Here is a 24,418-nt window from a genome sequence, read left to right as displayed (position 1 = left end):
CATTGGTTCCCCACTAGAAATAATGTGTGCAGGAGCCATAGGAAAGAATTAGACGAAGGTGACAGAGAAAATGTTTCCCCACCCAGCACTTTCAGCATTAAGCTCTGGGTTCATTGGAGGGTCAGATTAAGGAGGTCTGAGCTGCCTGAACTCAGGCAACGTGAAATCTTCATCAATACTTTGAGGAAAAGGAAAACTCAAAGAGTTGCACTGTGTCTTTAGGGAACCCCCAGGGTCTCTTTCCTTTCTGGTCTCCAAAGGACAAAGGCCTAGGCAACCCCCTCTTAGCTCTCCGATCTCTTCTGGTGACTGGTCAGGTAGAAACTTTACCCAGCTACAAATACCTCAACTTGATTTGGGGCAGCAAGGTTGAAAATGAGACATTTATATGAGTTAGGAAGCAAATAAGACAAATTACAATTATTTCACTACTAACTGGGGACCATGAGGTGGGAAGTCTTTAGGGTGTGACTGACTCATGTCAATTTGCCTTGTTTTAAAATGGAAAGTCCTGTGTCCCATAACCCCCTTAGTCTTAAGCAAAGTAGATGGCTGGTCACTATAAAGACTGGAAAATGTAGGTTCTTATTTGCAATGAGCGAAAACATTCCCAATGTTAATATAAACACACAAAACACATGCATGTTAATGTCAAGAAATTTATATAGCAAATCTGTAGAGGTGTACACTGCTACTGCTTTCCCTTAATAAATGTAAACAGAAGCAGCACAATTATTCCCAAATCCTCAGTCCTCATCCCAGATCCACATTCAGTTGGGGTGGGGGGTGGGGATGCTCTGCCCAGGGCTATTATCAGAGATCCTGGCAGAGATCTGGCAGAGATCCCAGGGCAACAGCACAAAGCTGGTCCCAGCCTGGAAACTCTGCGGAGCTCTCCTTCCATCTGGCTCTTTGGGTGACCCTGCTTTATGCTCATGTTTAAAGCAGGGTTAATGCCCTGGCTGGTGTAGCTCAGTGGACTGAGTGTGGGTCTGCGAACCAAACAACCGCGGTTTGATTCCCAGTCAGGGCATGTGCCTGGGTTGTAGGCCAGTTCCCAGCAGGGGACGCATGAGTTGCAACCATACATTGATATTTCTCTCCCTCTCTCCTTCTCTTCCCCTCTAAAAATAAATAAATAAAATCTTTAAAAAAATAAATAAATAACACAGGGTTAAATGTAGAGTAGAGGATTTCTGGCCAAGATGGAGGCATAGGTAGATATACTTTGCCTCCTTGCAAAGCCAAAAGGGACAACAGCAACAACAAATTTAAAAACAAAAAAGAACCAGAACTGCGAATCAGAACTGCCAGAAAATTGTATTGAGTTAAAGAAGAAACATTTATTCAGACTGTGCCACAACAACGTGGGTTGCCCCACTCCGAATACCTAAGGTTCCACCTCTCACAACATAACAGTGTGCCAAGACAAAAAACATGGCCCAAATGAAAAGAACAGATCAAAGCTCCAAAAATAGAACTAAATGATGAAGAGACAGACAACCTATCAGATGCACAGTTCAAAACACTCATAATCAGAATGCTCACAGAAATGGTTGAGTATGGTTGCAAAATAAAGGAAAAGTGAAGGCTATGCAAAGTGAAATAAAGCTAAATGTACAAGGAACCAACAGTGAATGGAAGGAAACCGGATCAAATCAATGATTTGTAGCAGAAGGAAGAAATAAACATGCAACCAGAAAAGAATGAAGAAACAAGAATTCAAAAATATAAGGAGAGGCTTAGAAACCTCTAGGACAACTGTAAATGTTCCAACATCCAAATCACAGGGGTGCCAGAAGGAGAAGAGGAAGAACAAGAAATTGAAAACTTATTTGAAATCATAATAAAGGAGAACTTCCCCAATCTGGCAAAGGAAATAGACTCCAGGAAGTCCGGGAAGCTCAGAGAGTCCCAAAGGAAGCACACACCAAAGTACACCATAATTACATTAATTACCCAAGGGTAAAGATAAAGAATCTTAAAAGCAGGGAGAGAAAAGGAGACAGCTACCTACAAAGGAGTTCCCATAAGACTGTCAGCTGATTTCTCAAAAGACACCTTAAAGGCAAGAAGAGGCTGGAAAGAAATATTTGAAGTCATGAAAGGCAAGCACCTACATCCAAGATGACTCTATCCAGCAAAGCTATCATTTGGAATAGAAGGGCAGCTAAAGTGCTTCCCAGATAAGGTCAGGTTAAAGGAGTTCATCATCACCAAGCCCTTATTATATGGAAAGTTAAAAGGACTTCCCTAAGAAAAAGAAGATGATCAAAACTATGCACAGTAAATGATAACAAACTCACAATATCAACAAGTGAACCTAAAGGAAAAAAAACAAAAGCAAACACTAGAACAGGAACAGAATAACAGAGACAGAGATCACATGGAGGGTTATCAGTGGGGAGGGGGAAGAATGGCAGAAAAGGTACAGGGAATAAGAAGCATAAATGGTAGGTACAAAATAGACAGAGGGTGGTTAAGAAAAGTATGGAAATGGAGAAGTAGGAAATGGAGAAGTCAAAGAATTTATATGTAAAATCCAGGGACTTGAACTAAGGGTGGGGGAATGCTGGTGGAAGAAGTGGTGCAGGGTGGAGGGAATAAAGGGAAGAAAAAATGGGACAACTTTAAAAGCAAATTCAATAAAATATACTTAAAAATGTAGAGTAGAAAATAACAGGGAGGAGTAGATAAGATAAAATCGAATACCAACTATTTGTCAAAACAATGGAAGGTGAATATACAAATTATCTGTCTGAGGAATACTAATTTTTAGTGATCCAAAACTTTTTCTTGCAATATGAGTTTGAATCGTGGGAAAGATTGAGAAATGTTTTCAGATACCCCCTTTTCTCCTATATAGCTAGACTTCTCTTGGCTTATTTTTAAATATCTCAAATGTAGAACTTTGGTAGTAACATGTTCCCAGATTGCATATGCCTGGGGGGGTGTGCATGTGCATATCCAGTTATATTTGTTGGCATTTCCAATTTTTCTATAAACTAACTTTTCAGTACTTAAAATCAGAATTCTAGAAAAATTTCTGTGGTTAATAATTTAAATATTTCATTTTGTTTTTAAGAGCCCACAAAATCAGATAAGGACCAAAACTGTAAATCAGTAATTTTACCAGAAATTCCCTTATTTCTGATCAACGTATATACTATTTCTGAGTCCCAGCAAATATTTAGACCATGAAATAACTTACAGAAACAAATTCTAATTTAATCTCACACACATACACATACATTTTCAGCAGTTCCCAGCTTGCCAGTACCTTAAATCCTCTGAATTTGCTGAAGAAGCTATGATAATTTTTTATAGCTTAGTAGTAAGATTAGAAGAACACTTCAAGAACAATCTATAATCTTCTTAATACCAAAGAACAGGTATTTTAATAAAATTAATAAATGAGATGCTAAAGGCAAGAATTCTGCTCAATACTTTGAAACTTAATTTCAGAATGCTTAATACAATTAGTTAATGTGTAAGTATTTAAATGAGATGCAGAAGTCTTGTGGAGAAGTAATAAAGTACATGTAGTATTTTATACTAGGTACTTCACACTCACAGAATGAATACAAAAGATCAAATCTTTTACCTCAGCAAACATGGTGATTTACATTTTCAAAGGGGGTACATTTACATGGAAGTGGGGGTAACGTGATTCCTGAAAATCCCACACAGTTTGTACCAAATATATTCAGCAGCAGCTCAGTGGAATAAAGGCATGGCCCACAAAACAGCAAGTTAGGCCCATCAGGAGCTGCCAATCCACCTGGCCTGAGTCTGCCAAGTGGAAGAGAATAATACAGGGCAAAGACGAGGAGAAGGCAGGTAGGGAGAATTCCCAAGTAATCCCACAGTTGGACTTAGGGGCCCACTTTCCAGTTCAACTCAAAGTATGCCAGCACCACCTCTGCACAGACCTTGGCCAGCCAGATTTTAAGTTCTATTCCTACATCCACCAGCTACACAACTCACCTGGAATAAGTCCTTTATTTGTTCTCCCAGACAACTTCTTCAGTAAAGTAAAATTGTTATGCTGCCACAGAGTTGCTGTGACAATCACAATAGCCAGAGAAAGTATTTTGCAACTTATACATCTCTCAAATAATACAGTAAAATTGAGCATCAAACCCTACACAGAAGAAAGTTAGTCTTAGTGTCTGGTTTGTAGACCCCAAAGCCAGGCAACATTCAACATTCATACCGCTACAGTGTGATCATATAAGCAAAACAGAAAGTATGGGTTAGCCAAAAAGTGTGTTTAGTTTTTTCCATAAAGTAAAAGACACATTTTTCATTTTCACCAATAACTTTATTGATTTGGATATTTTTAGTAGTATGTGGGCTATCTCCCATGTGGTATAACATTGAATTTTCTCAATTAATGTCTCAATCTGATCACTATTAACTTCAACTGATCTACCTGACTGTGGAGCATCATCCAATGAGAAATCTCCAGCACAAAACTTTGCAAACCACTTCAGACATGTTTAATAAGTCATAGCACCATCTCCATAAACTACACAAATCTGTTTTGGGTGTTTCTGTTGTATTTTTACTATGCTTGAAATAATAAAGCATAGTATGTCAAAAATGCTGCATATTTTCTTCCATCTTCAGTATTAAAATGGCTAGACAAAAATTCACCAAGTTTGATTATTTCTTTTAAAATACATGCTGATATGATAGCTGTCATAACACAATCTAATAAAATTGTTTTGAATAAAGTTAAAGACAACTAAGTGCTACTAGAGCTATCTTATGGAAAAAAAAAACAAGTGAACTTCTTGGCCAACCCAGTATCACCAGAGGTCATACTATACCATCATTATAAAATCTTCATCAGTATGGGAGTCTGCATTTTTCCACAAAATAATTCTATTGGACCTACATACAATTGTTTCAAACATCTGACAGGGCATAGCCATGTATACCAGGTACTGTCTACAGCTCTAGGAGGATTTAAAGGAAGCCTGTTTTAGGAACCAAACTGACATACAGATGGCTTCTCGACCTTACATGAGTACAGATGCCATGAGCAGACATGTGAAATACTTACACACTCAGTGTGTACTGGATGCACTGCAAATAGCAGTGCAGCCAGCAGGGATGATCTGGGAGCCAGGTTCAACCTCCGACCTTTACTGCTGTACTGCAGGCCACCAAATAGCACCGAGAAGACATCCACCATGAGGACAGAGATGCCACTGTGCAGAAGGATGTTGACCATGTGGAAACTCATGGGGTGGAAGCCTCCGGACAAATAGTAGTTAATCCTGTAGCAAACGAAGGGTACTCATACCAGGGGTGCAGAACCATGTGAAATAAAGGCAAACCATCTCAAAGAAAAGGCTGGTAATTAAAATACTAAAAACAGAAAAGACTCTGTGCAACTTTGGTAAAATAACACCAAGATAAATAATGCCATCAAGCTGAGAAGACTGAAGACAAGGCAGGGACATAATTAACTGCAGAGGGGTAAATGGATAATAAGGTGATCTCAGAGGAGTGGGACAGAAAACTTGGTGGTAAAGCTAGACCAATTTTTGTGTGCAAAAACAAGACTACGTTCCAAAAAATATGTATCACATACTACTCGTGACTATTCCAGAGGGACCTGGCTATAAGATAGTCATGTAGCCTGCATGTAACCTATCTTATCCCCCTCCCTAAGCAAAAGTACTTTATAGTTTGTCTACCAGTCTTGTGAACAATGAACTACTTTCTCATCATCAGGGATTCTTATTTCTGACTGCTTTTCAATTACTAGTGGTTCCAATTCATCATTTCCATGCTTCTTTGAGAGATCTAGACACAAGTATTTAATGCATACAAGAAACATATATGAATAGAAACTTTTTGTGGTGAATAAATCTATTTAATGCAAACAGTTCCCTGATTAATGGTGGAGGGGGGGAGAATTAGACTGTTTTTAATCTCATCTTGGTTTTGCCTATTGACAGTAGGAAGATTTATACCTTATTTTATAGTGAAAAAAATGACAATTTCATTTGATGCCACACATTACCTTGACTCATACTATTTCCTAGGTATTAACCAACAAAGGGTCCAACCTCCAAGAACTGTGCAAAATAGAGCACTTCACCAATTTGTATATCATCTCTGAACAAGGGTCATGCTAATTTTCTCTGTATTGTTCCACTTTTAGCATCTTTCCTGCCAAAGCAAGGCCTGCAATAAAATGTCCTCACTCCATCCTCCTGTGACCTAACTCCTAATAGTTGGAGTTATTCAATACCCTTAACTTGTTGGAAACCCTAGGAACCACAGACGCACTCACAGACCCTGTGAACTTTGTCATATACTACCTGGTACATTATAATGCACAAGCTTTGGGTGACCCTCCAGTACAGCCCATAGTCATATCTCACCTGAAAGTCAGGACGGTGAGAGGTCGGTAGGACTTGTGGCTGGTATTGCTGCTCAGCCTACTGCCCCAGAAGTCATGATGCCATAGGTCTCCAAGGGGTGTTTCTGCTTGGAGGTCCTGCAGGAACACAACCAGAGGGCATTCTGGACAAAGGAGTCATGACTCCTTACCCCAGAGGTAACTAAGTCCTCTTCTTTAAAGTTCCTCATACTTCTACTCTTCAACTCTCCCAACAATCCTGGGCCAAGCAACCACCGTTACTCATCCTGCCTAGGACATAGGCAGGCCTCCTAGAGGGTCTACTGAATCCTCTGACACGTCCTCCACATTGATCTTTCCAAAATACAAATCAAGTCATTCCACCCACTCCTGCTTAAAACGATGCAACTGATCCCTCCCCTTCCAGGACAAAGCCGATGCCTTGACATGGACGCCATAGTCTGGGGCACTCTGGCTCCCATCAAACTCTACAGGCTCATCTCTTGGACTCAGTGATCCTGCTAAAGCCCTTCATCGGTTCCCACACAGCTCTTGCTACCATCTATCCCAAAGGTTCTGTATGTTCAGGTTTCCACCCAGATAGTTACCCCTGAAGTCTTCACAACTCAGCTCCTTTCACCGTTTATCTCAGTGATTGAGCTATGACCTTCTTGAGATGATGCAACTTTTGTTCCATGGGTCTTAGGACATCTTGTACCTATCCTCAGAGTGCCTGGCACACTGGTGACTTACATTCATATAGTTCTACTCATATAACTATATCTGCCCCACTGGCCTAGGTCTCCACAAGGCCCTGATATATTTATGTTTGCTGGGAGTACATGTAGGGCGATTCTATGCTGAATGAATGAATGGAGCATATAGCTAAGATCACTATTACCCTCTCTCCTATCTAATACATAAGGCAATTTAAAAAATATCTCAGTTAAAACATAAGTGGATAAATGTTTTAAGTTTTCCATTTTTGATCATGAGCTAAGCAGATAGTATTACTAAAGAAAACAATTTTTAAGATAAAGACCACTAAGTACTAAAAAAAAAACCAAACATTACCTATCTTACTATCAATACTAAGGTAATTTAATTTGGTATTGTACTACAGATGCTTAAAGAAGCATTTTTTTTTTACATTTACATATGAAACTAGGTTGTTTAAACCATGTCTAACAATAACAAAGGCAGACACGTTACTGCGGAGTAACAAAACAATATTAATTTTTATCTTTAAAGCAAAATTAAACAAGACTATTTTAGGGACTAGAAATTATAATATACCAAGTACCGCAAGGTATATCAGTCCAGACTCTTTGTTGCAGTAAGCAAAATCGACTCTGGTTAACTTAAACAAGGGAGTGCTTTAAAGAAGAGCGCAAGGCTCACTGAGTCCCAGGTGGTTTGGAAAACCAGGTTCAGCGCTGTGCAGCCAGAAGCACACCCACAAATCACACCACCAGCCATCTTGCTGAGGTTGCCCCTCTCCCTCCAGATCCAACCTCTTTGCATGACTAGCTCTTCATTCCAACAGGCGGTGCACCTGATAGGAGAGCCTATTTCTATGTCTGTATCTAAACTGGACAGTTTTTGCAGATGGTGGGGAATGACCCAAATAGAAGAAGTGTGTCAGATGACAGTTGGCTCAAGAGAGCAACCAGTGTCCATGACACACAGTGGAGTTCGGTGAGTCAAAGCTGCTGAGGTGCTTGCTAACTCAAAAGGAAAGGCTTGAAGAGGCAAGAGATACAAAGTTAGTAACGTGATACCTACTTGGAGGCTGTATTTCTCTTCCACTGGGTATCAGCTTTAGAGGGCTTGAACATACTGACACCCTCTATAACTTGGTTAGATAATCCCATAATCCACCCACTGAGTTCAACTCAGTTAAAAATTTAAGTCCCTCTTCTTTTGCATTGTCCTAGAAATACCTATTTAGTTGTGAAGGGGGTGGGTAGAGGATCTTTTCTTCTATGTAAGCAGAAAATAAACACCTAGGAAGCTCTAAATATTTGATTAGGTATAGCCTAAACAGAGCAGGGCACACTACAGAAAGGTCAATTTTTCCTCATAATGATTTATGGAAAAGACATGGTATGTCTGAAATTTTTGCTAACTCCATGTCTCAAAATCATCATCTCAATGAAAGAGAGCAACTTGACCCTACAAGGACACATCTGGAAAATAGTCTTTAACACCAATAAAACCCAGTAACAGCCTGTTTCACATTACTATAGGCACAGTGCCAATGAATAGAGTGCCTTTCATTTAACAGGAAAGAAGAAAGGGAGGACTAGCAAGTTAACAAAGGGGCACAGTGTGATGCTCTGGAAAACACTGCCAAAACAATGTGCGGTAGCGCCATAACATGGCTTCATCTGCTTTACCCCACACAGAAGGAAAGAGAATTATACCCACACACCAGGGCACCACTCCACATACAAGAGAGCTCAAGCTGTCCCTTGCCCTGCTTATCAAAGTTCCTCCACATAGGTTCTGAGATAACTTTATAAATCTTCCACTTACTAAAAGTGGAAGAGTCAAGGAACTCTCAATAAAATGCAAATTTTAACAGTAAAGTCTTATTCTCGAATCCTTGTTAGGAAAGCAATTTTGTAGCTATCAAGCCATGAATGTGACAGAGTTGCTTAGATCGACAAATGTACTTTTCTTTTAAGCATAGTTTTAAAAACAACTGTAACAGAAATGTCTGCAATAACTGCTGGGTGAACTTGAGGAAAATTAAAAATGAAGAATTTGAATTAAAAAGAAGCATCAACAATGCTGTAGTTTGTGCCATTGAAATACAGAAAATCAGTTGCAATGTATTACAAATGAGATGCTGCAAAACAGTCATCCTCCACCGCCCCCCACAGAAAAAAAAATGTTTGTTACATCAACAATTTTTTCCAGTATTTTCAATGTGAAAATGACTTTTTCTTCATTTGGTAGAGACAATGACTTCAAAAATTTAACAGTATCCAACAAGTGTTACAAAGAGTTGCTACAACTGCATCTGCTAGAGAGAGAAAGTAGTATATTCCTTCAAACTGCCTTCATTGGTTAAGGCATACACACAAAATATCTCCTGAGTAAGTAGATGTCATAGGACTCCATAGGGCCATTTCCACAGTCTTTCTCTTCTGGGCCCTCCCTGCCTCCAACTTACTTGGTTCTGATTTTCTCTAGGCTTGCTTAAAGCTTTTTCTTCCCTTCACATGAATTTATTTCTTCTCCTCTATCTCTAGTTAAGAGATTGAAAGAGTATATTTTCCCTGAACTGATGGAGCACACACTGGCGAACAAAAGTGGATGAAATTTTGCAGATTCAGCAAATTGGGATCTCCAACACAAAACGAGCAGGAACTGCATCACTAACTGTCTTCCAGTGGCTGTCAGTAGGCTCTCCTGATGCCATCAGTGAAGGACAAAGAAGCCAGCACATGGCCTGGTGTTGAGGCTGAACCTTTCCATGGGTGACCAGACTCAGCCATAATTTTCTTTTTTTCTGGAACAGTTCTAGAGATCTGTCACAAAACCTAACTCAGTCTGGAATGTTCTGCAACCCCCTTGCCTTGCAATCTTAGAATAATGGCTTCTCTGATACATGTGTAGCTTGTAGCCTCACATCACACTGGGTATACGGGCAGGGGTTGAAGACCTGGCTACTGGCCTTAAAAGGGGCCCTCCGTCAAGGAGACACTATCTCCAAGAGATGGGAAATCCAGAGTACAACTGGGGCCCATGCAAATGCTTAACTCAAGTTTAGTAGAAAATAATTCAATATAAATTTAGAATATTATTGAGATACAAGCAAGTGGTTAACATAAGTGTATCAGAAAGGAATTAAGATACAAACCTTATTGTTAACAATAGCTTCAGAGTCATCAAAGACAAAATCTCCATCATAGCTACGTGCAAAACATACGAGGGAAATAAATCCCACAACTAACTTAGCCCTGAAAGGAGGCAGAACAGAAGATGGAATGATGTGATCCAAACTGGCCTCCAAATCAGCCATTCTGAAAACTGCAGGCTGTCAGCTTCTGGCTCTAGCATTGTGCTGGTTAGAAATCTGCAAGAAAAACAGCATGATACTCCTGTTAATGGTGAGATCATATGATATTTGTCTTTCATCATGTGGCATTAACAGGAACTAATCAACAAAACGAACAAGCAAGCAAAGTATAGCCAAAGACATTGAAATTGAGAACAGGCTGACAGTGATCAGAAGGGAGAGGGGAGGGGATAAAGGGGGAAAAGGGTGAAGGGTTTACAGGAACGATTATAAAGGACACATGGACAACAACGAGGGAGGGTGGAAATGGGGAAGGAAGGCGGGGAGGGATGGGGTGGTAGGGAGGAGTAGGGAGAAAAGGCAGAAAACTGTACTTGAAAAACAATTTAAAAATGTATAAAAAAGAAAGAGAAAAAATAGCATGATATGATCATTCATTACTGCATTGTTAAAAATGCTTCTGCAGTGGACATATTTACCTGGAGTGAATAAGAGTTACACAGTCATTTATGCTGTGATTTTAGAGGATATACTCTTTAAAAACTTTAAGTTGTGGTTTTCTAACTCTAGTGGGCAGAAAAGTCACCTGGGATGCATACAGATTCTCCTGCGCCCAGTTGCAGCCTACCAAACTGGAAACCATTGGGTTTCTAATGCTGGATTATCCTTGAGAAACACTGATTTAATGGACTCATATATTTATCAACCCCATTATGGAAATCATTTTTTACAGTCCTAGGACCAGTTTACAAAGTTTAAAAAAAAAGTTACCATCTCACTGCATCCAATCAAGAAAAAAAAAATTCATCATTCAGTCTTAGCACATTATATGTGGAGGGGAAGGGGGAGGAGGATGAAACACGATTGCAATTTTGAGAATTCAGGACACTCATGAAAGATAAATGAAAACTTGAGAGAAGAGTTTTAATAGAGATAATGAGGCAGGGCACATGTCTGATGGCCAAGTCAATGGTTCATACACAGACAGCAGAGCGAGGGAGGACAGAATGCTGTTCTGACTGGTTTGGGACAGTATCTTAATCCAGAAAGGGCTGAGCTATATCTGAAAGAGGAGAGAAGTTATTCTAGTTAAGTATATAACCTTCAATATCTATGAAAGAGACAAGTTACAAATATACATTTACTTTGAACTTTTTTTCAAACAGACAAAATAATAAAGGCAGAAATTTCCTTGTCTTAGCCTTGCCACTTAGTTCTGTGGCCTTGTGCATGTCACTTATTCTCTCAGAGTCCACTTCCTGCACTACTCTGCAAAGCATACCTTCCCAGCAGTGAGAGAGCTTCCTGTCTTGGAATTCACCCAAACAAATACTAAACTACCTCCCCAAATCACGTATTACCTGGCCCCATTCCCAACATACCCTTAATAGGTGCTTTCTTTAGATTTATCAGAACCATATTTGTGTCAAACTGCTTGGGTTTCAATCCTGGGTAGCTCGGGACACATTACCTAACCTCTCTGGGCCTCAGTTTCCTGACCTCTAAGTGGTAATGATAACTGTGCTAACTTCACATGATTGTAAACAGAGGTAAACAGGACACCCACGTAAAGTGTTTAGAATCACTGGCTTTAATAAACACCCAGGGGTAGTTAACTTTATTATAAGTACCTTCTCCAAGGAGGGTGAAAACACAAGCAGACTAGTTTCTTTTGAAAAAAAAAAAGAAGAAGAAATCCCACCCTGGCTGGTGTAGCTCAGTGGATTGAGCACGGGCCTGTGAACCCCACGATCACGGTTCGATTCCCAGTCAGGGCACATGCCTGGGTTGCAGGCCAGTTCCCAGCAAGGGATGCACGAGAAGCAACCATACATTGATGTTTCTCTGCTTCTCTCCGTCCCTTCCCCTCTAAAGATAAATAAATAAAATCTTCAAAAAATTTTATAAAAAAAAGACATCCCATTTAGTAGTTGGTGTATTGATATCAAAGCTCTTTTTTGTCTTTCCTATTAAGAGACCTGCCCCACTCCTTTCCTGCTGAGACAGAGGAGAATCCCAGCTCCCTTGATTGGGAAGGCAGTTTGAATGTACTTGTTTTAAGGTCTCCAAGGGAATACCCCCAGACTATGGAATCAATAAGGAGTCAGCCAAATAGGCCCTTTGAGGTTACAGGCAACTTTTTGACAGGCTTTTGAGTAAACATGAGGATAGAGCCAACAGTCCACAGGACATATCATTCGATGGTAACAATGTCCTTTCCAGATTTCCAATCCAGAGAAGAAAGTCTGCTATTCTCACTGAATTCTCCACCTAATGTAACTCATGTTCTCTGCAAGTGCTGGGGAAAATTCCAGCTACTACCTGCAGCCCCTGCCCCTTTTCTTTTCCAGTGAAAGGATAAACCATTCGTCAATTCTAAATAACAACTGCAAACACAGTACAGGTCACCATGCAGGCCTCAACTACTGTTGTCTACATTTCAGCTAAAGAAATTAGTCCTACTACTTAAAATAAATAAACAAGGCTAAATAGTTAGATACCATGACTTAACATAGAGGGAATCAAGTGTTCTTTGATTTAGAAAGTTAATGTGGAGGAAAACAAACATTTTATACCAGTTTTAAATGCACAATAGAGCTGTGAACATAACAGATGGTCTTGATGTAATCTGCCTTAGGCCCAAATATTTGAATATTATTTCAGAAAATGTTGTCATGAGGTCCAAATAGCCCCAATGGAAGAATACTGAGTCAAAAAATAAATTGTGCTTCTTAAATTAATTGTGGAGCTTCATTTGTCATCTCAGATTATCTGTAACAAAGACTAGTCATTTTGGTACTAAGGGAACAGCAGAGATATATGCAAAGTACAATGTAGACCCTAACACCTGGGATGCTCTGCTGGGCCAGGGCCGGACTCCTGGGGAATGAACAAGACAGTTGAGTCAGTTTCAGAATGATCCCCTGCCTCCTCTTCTCCTGCAGGGCCATCAGAGAACCTAGTCTGCTCAGTTCCTGCCGTCAGCATTTTCTCCACTCTGACTGGCCCCCCCTTCTCGTAGCAGCTTCCCTCCTTTCTTTGCTGTGCCACCTGCTCAGCTTCCCCAAACTGACTCAAGCCTGTGCAAAGAGGCGGCTGGGTGGCCCCTGGCTGGTGGTACGCGCTCTCTGCAGCTGTTCTACGCAGCCAGCTTGCAGTAGCTGTCACTCACTGCACTGCCGGGGAGCCGTCTTTAATCCAGGGCTCACATCCAAGTGGCCAGGCAGCACCCAGCCATCAAGGGTGCCGTGGCCAGCTGGTGGCCAGCAGCGGGGCCCTGAGACCAGGTGACGCAGATGCCCCGTACACCCTGGGCTGGCAGGAGGGCTGTGCAGTTTTAACAGGCTGGGGGACCACGACAACAGGCGAAGGGAGCACAGGAGCTGATACCCTGGATGCGGGTAGGGGGAGCAAGCACATTCCTGAGTGCTTACAGCAGGGTGCCCGGGGCCGTGTCCTCCCCCCCCCCCCCCCCCCCCACAAGCCAAGCGCGGCCTTGGTTCCTGAACCGCCTACCAAGCTTGGGGCGCAGCAGTAGCAGGGACACAGCATCTACTCCGCCCCCAACTCTACACGTCTGGAGGCGTGCTCGGCCCCACTCGACCCTGCGGGAGCCTCCCCGCACTTTACCTGCAGGGAGCCAGGGCGGCGGCTGCATCTCCCTCCCGGGCCCCAAAACTCTTGCCAGCTCTCGTTGCCCTACCAGACCTGGGCAGGGGGAGGGGCCGCTTCCCCGCACCCCCGTCCTGTGGTCCTGCACCTCCCGCCGCTCCCCACCCGTACCTCTGATCACTCTCACGCTCCGCCTTGGCCCGCCCCCTCCTTTAGGCCTTTGGCTAACTCTGCCGTCACTTTCATGCTGCGGCGGGTTACTTTTCAGCCCATTGGCTGATGCGCCAGGCGTGAACAGCTTTGGGCAGAGAAGGAGGTACGGGGACTGGTGGATTCTGCGGGAGAGGCGGAAGCGAGTTTTGAAGTGGCGTCTGGGCGGAGCCAGGGTGGGAATGGGAGGGTCCACTCTGGCGGGGTGAGGTGGGCTTCGGTAGCCGGCTGCTAGAGGCCTGTCCCTTACCCCGTTGTCCGCCATCCACGGGTTTTTTTCCTGCTCGCCTGCACTTCTCATTCTGTTCGAGGCCGCTCTTGGCGGAGGGACTGCAGCCCCCGCCCNGCGCCAGGCGTGAACAGCTTCGGGCAGAGAAGGAGGTACGGGGACTGGTGGATTCTGCGGGAGAGGCGGAAGCGAGTTTTGAAGTGGCGTCTGGGCGGAGCCAGGGTGGGAATGGGAGGGTCCTCCCTGGCAGGGTGAGGTGGGCTTCGGTAGCCGGCTGCTAGAGGCCTGTCCCTTACCCCGTTGTCCGCCATCGCACGGGTTTTTTTCCTGCTCGCCTGCACTTCTCATTCTGTTCGAGGCCGCTCTTGGCGGAGGGACTGCAGCCCCCGCCCCCCCCGCAGGAAAAGGAACTGGATCGCAAACCAACAGAATTCCAGACTTCCTGTCCGGGATGCGTTACTTGAAATGCTTGTCTTGACTCTCTGTCTCTTGGAACAGAACTGAACTTAGTTTTTCAATCCAAGGCCCTGCAGCTTTTGTTTTTGTTTTTATTTTTGTTCTTGTTTTTAGCAGATCCTCACCCAGGACCTAGGCGAGATCTGCCATCCATCTTCATTCACTAATAGTTACTCTGCCCCAGACTTCCACTCCCAACCAGATTGCCACTCTGTCCCCCATAACCCCTATTTTCAGACTACTTTGTCTCCTGCTTCAAGAAAAAGAAACTATCCATTCTCCACTGCCAAACCTACCAACCTACTCCTTAAAGCACGGATTCTGACAACCTACCCCCAGTTTTTTCCACTATCACAGTCCATTCTAACATCAGCTTCCACATCTTGATTGAATCTTTAGTAATCATAAGCATGTAATCAGTCCCAAACCTTACCGGCTATCACCCTGCGTCTCTGCTTAGGTGAAATAGTTGAAAGAGCTGCCTGCCCCCATTATTCTAGTCTCCCAACTCCCATTCACTTCTTGGTTTCTACACTTGGCCGAAACTGCCTTCAATAACATCCATATTCGCTGAATCCAACACTCTCCTTCCTCATTTTGAACTCTCAGTAAAATCAATTCTTCCTCCTTAACACATGTACTTCTTTCGGTAATAGTACTCTGCTCTCCTGCTTTCCCATCTCCTTGTCTTGTTTATTCACTTCTTGGTAACCTCCAAATGACGTATTTTAAAGGTCTTGGCCATTTCTTTCATGCCACCACTTTTCCCTGCATAATTTAATCCACTGTCAACATTTTAATTAATATACCCCAAATTTATAATTCTGATCCTTACTTCTCTGACTTCCAAACCCATTTATCTAGCTTCCTGTTCAGCTTCTCCACTTGGTTGTGTCACACAGCCACCTCAAATGGAACACATCCAAAAAGAAATTCATGCTTTTACTTCCTTCCCCTCCTCCCTGTGATAGTGCTGGCTTTACCCTTGGCTTCTGACACATCACCAACATTGTATTTGCTAGTCTGTCAAATCTGTACACTTCTTTCCATCTTCAGCAGTACATACAATGCTGTCCTACTGTGTCTTCATAACTCACATTCAGTGAGGTCCCACTGGTGAATTGCAATGGACCACCGTGGGATTATTTTCCAGCAGTCCCCAACCTTTTTGGCACCAGACTGATTTCATGGAAGATGATTTTTCCACAGATGGGGTGGGAGGAATGGTTTGGGGACAATTCAAGTGCATAGCAATCAAGTTCACCTCCTGCTGTGCAGCCCAGTTCCAAACAGGTCGGATGTTAAGGCTGTTGAGGATTCCTTTTTTTTTTAAATATATTTTATTGATTATACCATTACAGTTGTTCTATTCCCCCCCTTCATTCCCCTCCACCCGCACACTCCCTCCCCCACCTTTCTCCCCCCCTTAGTTTATAACCACGTGTCTCAAGTTCTTTAGATTCTATATTTCCCACACTATTCTCGCCCTCCCCCCTATCTATTTTCTACCTACCATCTATGCTATTTTCTGTGCCTTCTCCCCCCTTCTCCCCCTCCCACGCCCCCTGTTTCTAACCCTTCATGTGTCCTTCATTTCTATGGTTCCACTCCTGGTCTAGCTGTCCTCTTGGTTTACTTTTGTTTTAGGTGTAGTTGTTAATAACTGTGTGTTTGCTGTCCTTTCCCTGTTCATATTTTTCATCTTCTTTTTCTTATATAAGTCTCTTTAGCATTATATATAATAAGGGCTTGGTGATGATGAACTCCTTGAACTTGACCTTATCTGAGAAGCATTTTATCTGTCCTTCCAGTCTAAATGAAAGTTTTGCTGTATAAAGCAATCTTGGCTGTAGGTCTTTGGATTTTATGACTTGGAATACTTCTTTCCAGCCCCTTCTTGCCTGTAAGGTCTCTTTTGAGAAATCCGCTGACAGTCTTATAGGTACTCCTTTGTAGGTGACTGTCCCCTTATCCCTTGATGCTTCTAGGATTCTCTCCTTCATTTTGGTCTTGGCTAATGTAATTATGATGTGCCTTGGTGTGTTCCTTCTTGGGTCCAACTTCTTTGGCACTCTCTGAGCTTCCTGGATTTCCTGGAAGTCTATTTCCTTTGCCAGACTGGGGAAGTTCTCCTTTATTATTTGTTCAAATAAGTTTTCCACTCGTGGCTGTTTCTTTCCCCCTTCTGGTACCCCTATAATCCGGATGTTGGAACGTTTAAAGATGTCCTGGAGGTTCCTAAGCCTCTCCTCATTTTTTTGAATTCTCATTTCTTCATTCCTTTCTGGTGGGATGTTTTGTTCTTCCTTCTGGTCCATTCCATTGATTTGAGTCCCAGTTTCCTTTCCATCACTATTGGTTTCCTGTGCATCTCCCTTCATTTCAATTAGTTTAGCCTTCATATGTTCCTCTAATTTGTGACTATGTTCCTCTAATTTGTGACTATAATCTACCAGTTCTGTGAGCATCCTGATAAATAGTGTCTTGAATTGTGCTTCTGAGAGGCTGGCAATTTCTCGGTCGCTTAGAGTTATTGGCTCTGGGACTTTGAGTTCTTCTTGCACCATCTTTTGGGCTGCTCGTGCCTGTTCCGTAGCAGGATCAGAGCCCTAAAGTGTTCACTAGAACAGGGCAACTAAGTCGCTGGGATGTGACGCTGTATGTGGGGGGCGGGGTCAAAGAGGGACAATGGCTTCCCGTCTGCCGCCTGCTGCCGAGGCCCGGGTGCCGCAGCCACCACCGTCACCAGGCCCACGCGTTTCGTTCCACTGCACTCGAGTGTGCCACTGCCGTCAGCCCTCCACCACTGGGTTCGCCCCCTGGGGCCTGTGTGGTCCGTCTCACTGTGCGTGAACGTGCGACCGTGGTCAGTCTGCCCCACACCCCGACTGGTTCCGGGCTGCCTGCTGGCCTAGGTCGGGGGATCTGTCCTGCCTGACCCAGCTCCGCTGCTGGCTCCGCCTCTCTTACCGTCCCCGTTGAACGGTTCGTAGTTGTCGGACTTCCATATAATTCCGTTTTCTGGTCTTTGGGTGTGTCCTAGTTCTCCAAACCTTTGTTGTGTTCAAACTTGGTTGTGGGAGAAGGCACAGTGTTTCCACCTATGCCTCCATCTTGGCGGAAGTCCGAGGATTCCTGATTTACACCATAAAAACTGACAAACATTATGAATCAGGGCTTGGTGTGTTGTTTTGCTAATTGTATCTAAACTTAGGAAAGTGATGGAGAAAAAGTTAATAATGCATATTTAACTTAAAATGTGTTATGCTTTGTGCTGAAACTAAAAGATTTTAGTTTAATTTGTACAAGGGTGAAAAATAGTTTAGCTGATCACATAGATTGAATGACAAGTTTACTAAGAAAAGAGCAGATTTAGATGCAATTCCATTTGTGAAATCATGGTTAAATTACAAGCATCAGTTGGATACAGATACAAGCCTTTAGCAAAAATCAACACAAGCATTCCATGAAAATCCATTAACTATGTGGAATTTGCATCAAAAGATATTTTATTATTATTTGTAAATTGTGCTACACATCCAGTATATCAGTAACTTAATATATGTGTATATATGTGTACATATATAGTGTATGTGTGCATGTATGTGAGTGTGTGTATAAACTTTCTCCAGAAAACCAGTTCTTAAATATTTACTAGCACACTACTGATTGAAATAGAACTGGCTGTGCATGGGGAAAATAAATTATCTTTAGTTTTACTATTGTCTTTCAATTCTCCACAGACAATGCATTCCTTATTTCCTGATCTCAGGATGAATCATTCTCATTGTGGTCCTTGCTGGCATACCAATACTCTCCATTGCTCTTAGATTGAAGGCCCAAATGCTGCTACTTGGTCTGGCCCCTTGCCTACTGCTCCTGAATTGTTTCATTCTCCTTTGTTTCCTAAGCTCAGCCACATTGACCTTTTATAGTCCTACAGTACACAGTGCTCCTTTCCTTCCTGAGCTGTTCACATACGTCTGCAGCATTCCCTTCTGCTGTCCTCTGTGACACCTTGCTAATTCTAGTTCATCCTTCAGATCTCTGCTGCAATGTAAATTTCTAAGAAAAATCTTCCCTGAATTACCTTTTCAAACACCCATAGGTCTCTCTGCATATACTCTCATAGTATATAAGAGTATGGAATTGGAATCTCCCAACAGTACAGTGGTATTCTGTTCTGCTCAGTAAACTACTGAACAGGCCATGATCAAAATGTTACCATACTATGTGCTAAGCACAGGGGCAGGCTCTGTGGAAAATATAAAGGTAAAACTGGTGCTGATTTCTGCCTTTCACAATCTTATGGTTTAATAAGAACAAAATGTGGAGAATATCTCCTGGCTGGTGGTCCATACACTCACTCCCACCCCTGACTCCAGCCCCTTGGACAGGAGATCTGGGGCCACCACATAAACAGAAAGCATGTTTTTTGAGCACTTAGTATATGTCAAGCACTGTGCTAAACCCTTAGCATATATTATTTTAAAAAATTCTCACAGAAACTCTTTGAAGTGAATATTGTTATCCTCATTCTACAGACTAGGAAAAAGAATCTTAGAGGTTCAGGGTCAAGTGCCAGTGTATTTCTTATGGAGCCAAGATTGGGTGTACAACTGAGGGATATAACTGGAGATTTAAGAAATTGATGTTTTGTTTTTTAGATTTCATCTAAAGTGAAATCACATAGTATTTGTCCTCTGTCTGACTTACTTCATTTAGCATAATACCCTAATAGATCCATTCATGTTGTTACAAATGGCAAGATTTTATTATTTTTATGGCTGATTAATATTCCTTTTATTACTGTGTACATCTGTGACAGCTGTGTCCTGCATAACTCTGGAGGGCTCTATTCACACAAATTGCAATGCACCCCATTTGTACACATTTTAGAGTCCCAAGACTTCCTAGAAGCCAAAATATTTCAACCACCCCACCAAAATCTGATACTAAACCAAATGAAAGTAATTACTACCCCAAAGGCTCAAAATGGCTCATCTTCTTTTAACAACTTGACACCTGCAACTGAAATGGAAGAAACATTTATTCTTACCCAATTCAGCCTGCTTTCTCTCCCACCAGGTAACATATACACAGTTAACAATACCTGCCACAGCTAGAGCAGACTACCACCAATGGGAGAGTTTTAAGGCAAAGAGTAGATAGAGCCATCTGAGAAGGGGGTAGGGACAGTATCTGTGGGCAGGCACTCATATAATAAGTTTTGTACCATGTTGTACCACATCCTACAGGTAATCATGTACTTTAATCATGGAATATCCACCGTTTGGAACTTCCTAGATATTCAGATGTGTTGCAAACACATCTGAATAACTACTAACTGATAACTAACTAATAACTAATAACTACACATCTGATACCTACTAACTCATTTGGAACAATACCACGTTTTATTTACCTTGACCTTTCCATACCCTTCAGTAAAATATGATAAACACAACCCTCTTGTCCCAAAACCAAACTTTCTGTAATTTCTTTCAATGCCACTTGTGACAAAATGTATTTTCTTAATACTTAAAACATATGTGTAATCACTTTTATTTTAAAATCTTAAGCTTAAATATAAATGTCTACTTTGTAGATTCAAGTATAGCAATGCTCTTGTCTGTATGAAATGGGATTTACTTACATGATGGGCTAATTATTTACTTACCACTTTTATTCATTCAGATTTTTTTTTCTCAGTGCCAGTTATCTGTTAGTTACTCTCCTAGATACTGATGTTTCAGAGCTCAATGGTTCATGCCAGTAGACATACAGGTATAGAAGCAATTATAGTAAGTTTAGTGAATGTTTCACAGAGGAATGTTTAGGGATTTCTGAGTGTGACCAAGGAAGGGTCAGGAGACAGGGTTGGAGAAGGGAGGAAAGTAGGAGTGTGCTGGGGCAGTGCTACTCAGAAGCATAGTTCCTGGGCCATGCCAATCCATGAAATGTTTGTTGCAAGCTGCAATGAGACCACTGTGAATCATTAAAAACATTGTGGCAATTTTATAATGCCTGAGGAATTTATTAATAGCAATTTGGGTTGTATTTTTTGCTTTGGTTTAAATCATATGTTTCTTGTCATTTACTTTTACTGTATATTTAAAGAATATGGTCTATGAATGACCAGAAATAAAAACGTAGGTGTTTACCATAGAGGGTTTAAGAAATTTTAGGTTAAGGAGTGGCTTCTAAATGAGCAGATACCTATGTTGGTTCTTGAAAGATTAATAGTTATTAATGAATCAGATAAATTCCAGGAGCATCCTAAGCAAATGAATTGGACTGAACAAAAATAAAGAGGTGTGAAATGTACAATACATTCCTAGAACTAAAAATGTTTGATTGGCTTGGTGTACAAGGTATGTATAAAGAATTGAAGATAGGTGAGTATAAATGAATAATGTAGTGGTTATTAATAGTATTTGCCAAATTTTTCTAGCCCTTTGCTTCCCAGATACATGGTAGGATTGCTCTTCTCTGTCCTCTTTGCAATTAGGTATAGCCCATGTGACTTTTTTTGCCAAAAAAAAAAAGGTAGGAAGAAGAGATGTGTCACTTTTGGATGAAAGATGTTAGAGTCAGAGCTAATTTACCACATGTCATTCCTACAGCTATGATGATCATGAAAATATATGTCAATGTAAAGTTTCCATTAGCTTAGGTCCCTGAGAAACCAAAATGAGCAGTTCTCTTCCAAACTATGACCTGTGACACAGAGAGTTATACATATTTTTGACTGTTAAGTCCCTAATATTTTGGGATTGTTACTGTAGCATAATCTAGGTTATTCTGACTGATATAGGCAGGTAGAAGCCAAACAAGAAAAGCCTTCAGTGCCGTTAAGGAGTAAAAGTAATGAAACACACCCTGGATGGAGTGGCTCTGTGGACTGAGTGCTGACCTGTGAACTGAAAGGTCACTGGTTTGATTCCCAGTCAGGGAACATGCCTGGGTTGCAGACCAGGTCCCCAGTAGCATGGGTATGAGAAGTAACCAATTGATGTTTCTCTCCCTCCCTTTCTCTCTTCCTCTCTTCTTTCTAAAAATAAATAAATAAAATCTTTCAAAAAAGGTAATGAAACACAGTGGAAAGATTAATAAACAGAAAATGACATGTTTTTTAGAAAGACCACTTTGGCAGCAATGTAAAAAAATTGATTGGAATGGAGTAAGACTACAGGCAGGGTGATACCTAAGCAAATAATTATGATAGTACATGGGAGAAAGAATGCTTGTGAAATAAATATTTGGGGATAAAAAGAAGATTTGGGAAATATTTAGTAACTACAACCGATAATGCTTAGTAGTTGATTATGTGTAGGAAGTAGAGTATAAAGAGAAGTCTAGAATGATTTCCACATAGATTTTTAGTTGATGGGGCCAATCACCATGGCAGCAAATACAGAATGAGGAGGCAGTCTGAGGTTGTGGACAAGTGGTCAGTTTGGCATGAACAGAGTTTGATAATCAAACTCTGATGATCAGGGCTTACCTTCTTTCCCTAAATCACATGGGGTGGGGCTGATGAATACCTGGAGAATGCAAGGTTCTGTTGAGATGGGGATGGATATTGGATTGGATAGATAGCCATCAGTGTGTTTTACCTGATGGCACTTGGAGGGGGATAAAGTGTCAGAGGGGATTTTATTTGTTAACGCATAAAGGGTTTTAATTTGTTTGTATGTTGAGAAGTTAAGAACCAGAAGAGAAAAAGTGATTGAAGATAAAAGTGGAAAAATATAAGATATGAATCATGGTGTCTAAAGAGCTAAGAAGAAAATGTAATCCAGAATACAGGTTAGAATAGATACTTTTTTCCCTTGAAAAAAAATGATATTAAAGAACAAGAACCTCCCACTTATGAATTGTTTAATTTTTTTGAAACATCTTATATTTTCATTGGTTCACCCGAATTCAACAAGTTAGCTATCTACTCTATCCTTAAATTAGCTAACTACATTTATTTCTTCTAAGTTTTCCTCTTTTCAGGAAATCCATGATCCTCTCTATTTTCAGGATTCTCAGATTTCTCAAGAGTTAGTGAGAACTGTTGTAAGTCAATCGATATTTGCCAAATATGGATTTTTTTTGTAAAAATATAAAAAGACTTTGGAGAGAAATGCCAAATGGTTTTATTTACTTAATCTTAAAACATTATAGATATTTGTGTTTACAAAGTATTTCCTTAAGTTTTCATTTAAATGTGCATTTTTAAAAAAATATTTATTTATTTATCTTTAGAGGGGAAAGGAAGGAGAGAGGAAGAGAAACATCAATGTATGGTTGCTTCTCGTGCATCCCTTGCTGGGAACTGGCCTGCAACCCAGGCATGTGCCCTGACTAGGAATTGCACCGCAATTGTCTGGTTCGCAGGCCCGTGCTCAATGCACTGAGCTACACCAGCCAGGGCTAAATGTGCATTTTTAACACTAGGTATTTAATGATAAGTTAAGCAAACAAGCTTATGGAGCCTATGTAGTTATTTTTGAATATAAACTTTAAGTCCTGAAATAACTGGAGAAAACAGTGCGGTGTCAGAGAAGGAGGTAAAGACACAGTGCGTACTCTGCACCAGTACTGTCTTAAGAACTTTGTGTATATTAGTTAATTTGGTCTATGCAATACCTTATAAGGTAGATCTATTATTATCCTCCTTTTATAGATGTGGACACTGAGGCATGGAGAGATTAGGTTAACAGCTGTATGTTGTAGCCCTGGGTGGGCTCATAATTTAACCAGTTCTCTCTCTTGTCTCTACATGTCCTGGGATGGACATCAATAAAAAATTATACAAAATCCTTTTCAAACCTGCATGTTTATTTCTGCAGCCTTTCTTCTCAGTCATCCTTTGTCCTACCCCCAGCATGGTGTTCTCTTTTCCTTATGTCTGTTGTCTCACTCTAAATATCTATTTTAAATAAATGTTATAATAATGGAAATATTCATCTTCACTGATAGCTTAGTATGTGTCAGGCATGTGATACATGCTGTTTTTCATGGATTATTTTACATGACCCTAACAACCCCTTGGAGTGTGCCATTATTTCTGATTTTATAGATTAGGAAGCTGGACCTTAGAGATGTTAAGTACCTTGCTCAATCAAGGGGCAAAGCTGGAACTGGCACTGGGTGACGTAATACCAGATCCTAATATTTTGAATCATTACCCAGGATTGCCATCGATTTATTTACTGCTTCTTCAAATTTTTGTTTTTCTCTTCCAAAATATAAGAATCTGCCTAATATACTCCCCTTTCCTTGGGTTGACAAATTCTTGCTATTTAGCTCAAATTTTGTGGTCTTTTTGCAGAACAACACCCTCCTTGGTACATTTTTCGTAACAGGCTGCATTTCTATAATTATTATTTTTTAAAGAATTACATTTATATTGTTCTAACTCTTATGGAATTTGAAGGACACTCTAGTACCTTGTGATTGAGAAATTCCATTTGGTTTTTCTTGTTGTTGCTGTTGTTCATACTTT

At 41.1% G+C, this 24,418-nt stretch overlaps 1 protein-coding gene and 1 non-coding gene across 5 annotated transcripts in view; both read right to left on the bottom strand.

The window, feature by feature from the left end:
- The window catches only part of TMTC4 (transmembrane O-mannosyltransferase targeting cadherins 4), a 92,131-nt gene extending 77,939 nt beyond the window's left edge, over positions 1 to 14,192 (bottom strand). For 2 of the 4 annotated variants that reach the window (XM_037065793.1, XM_037065796.1), the window contains exons 1-4: positions 14,043 to 14,190; positions 10,254 to 10,469; positions 6,405 to 6,520; positions 5,072 to 5,288 (exon numbers count right to left, since the gene is read on the bottom strand). In XM_037065793.1, coding sequence (XP_036921688.1) covers positions 5,072 to 5,288; positions 6,405 to 6,520; positions 10,254 to 10,415 — 495 coding nt within the window. In that variant the 5' untranslated portion in view covers positions 10,416 to 10,469; positions 14,043 to 14,190. Of the gene's footprint in view, positions 1 to 5,071; positions 5,289 to 6,404; positions 6,521 to 10,253; positions 10,470 to 14,042 lie in introns of all 4 variants that reach the window. The other 2 variants (XM_037065797.1, XM_037065795.1) reach the window with 2 other exon arrangements.
- Positions 6,099 to 6,201, bottom strand: LOC119000720 (U6 spliceosomal RNA). Its single transcript, XR_005069387.1, has one exon. It is a non-coding gene; the product is annotated as a U6 spliceosomal RNA (small nuclear RNA).
- Positions 14,193 to 24,418: the final 10,226 nt, after the last annotated feature.

This window comes from Sturnira hondurensis, unplaced genomic scaffold, assembly GCF_014824575.4.
Source record: "Sturnira hondurensis isolate 20B ecotype Veracruz unplaced genomic scaffold, ASM1482457v3 Scaffold0016184, whole genome shotgun sequence".
NCBI classification, from domain to species: domain Eukaryota; kingdom Metazoa; phylum Chordata; class Mammalia; order Chiroptera; family Phyllostomidae; genus Sturnira; species Sturnira hondurensis.
Note: the sequence above shows the minus strand (reverse complement) of the source record. Positions and strands in the feature narration are given on the sequence as shown.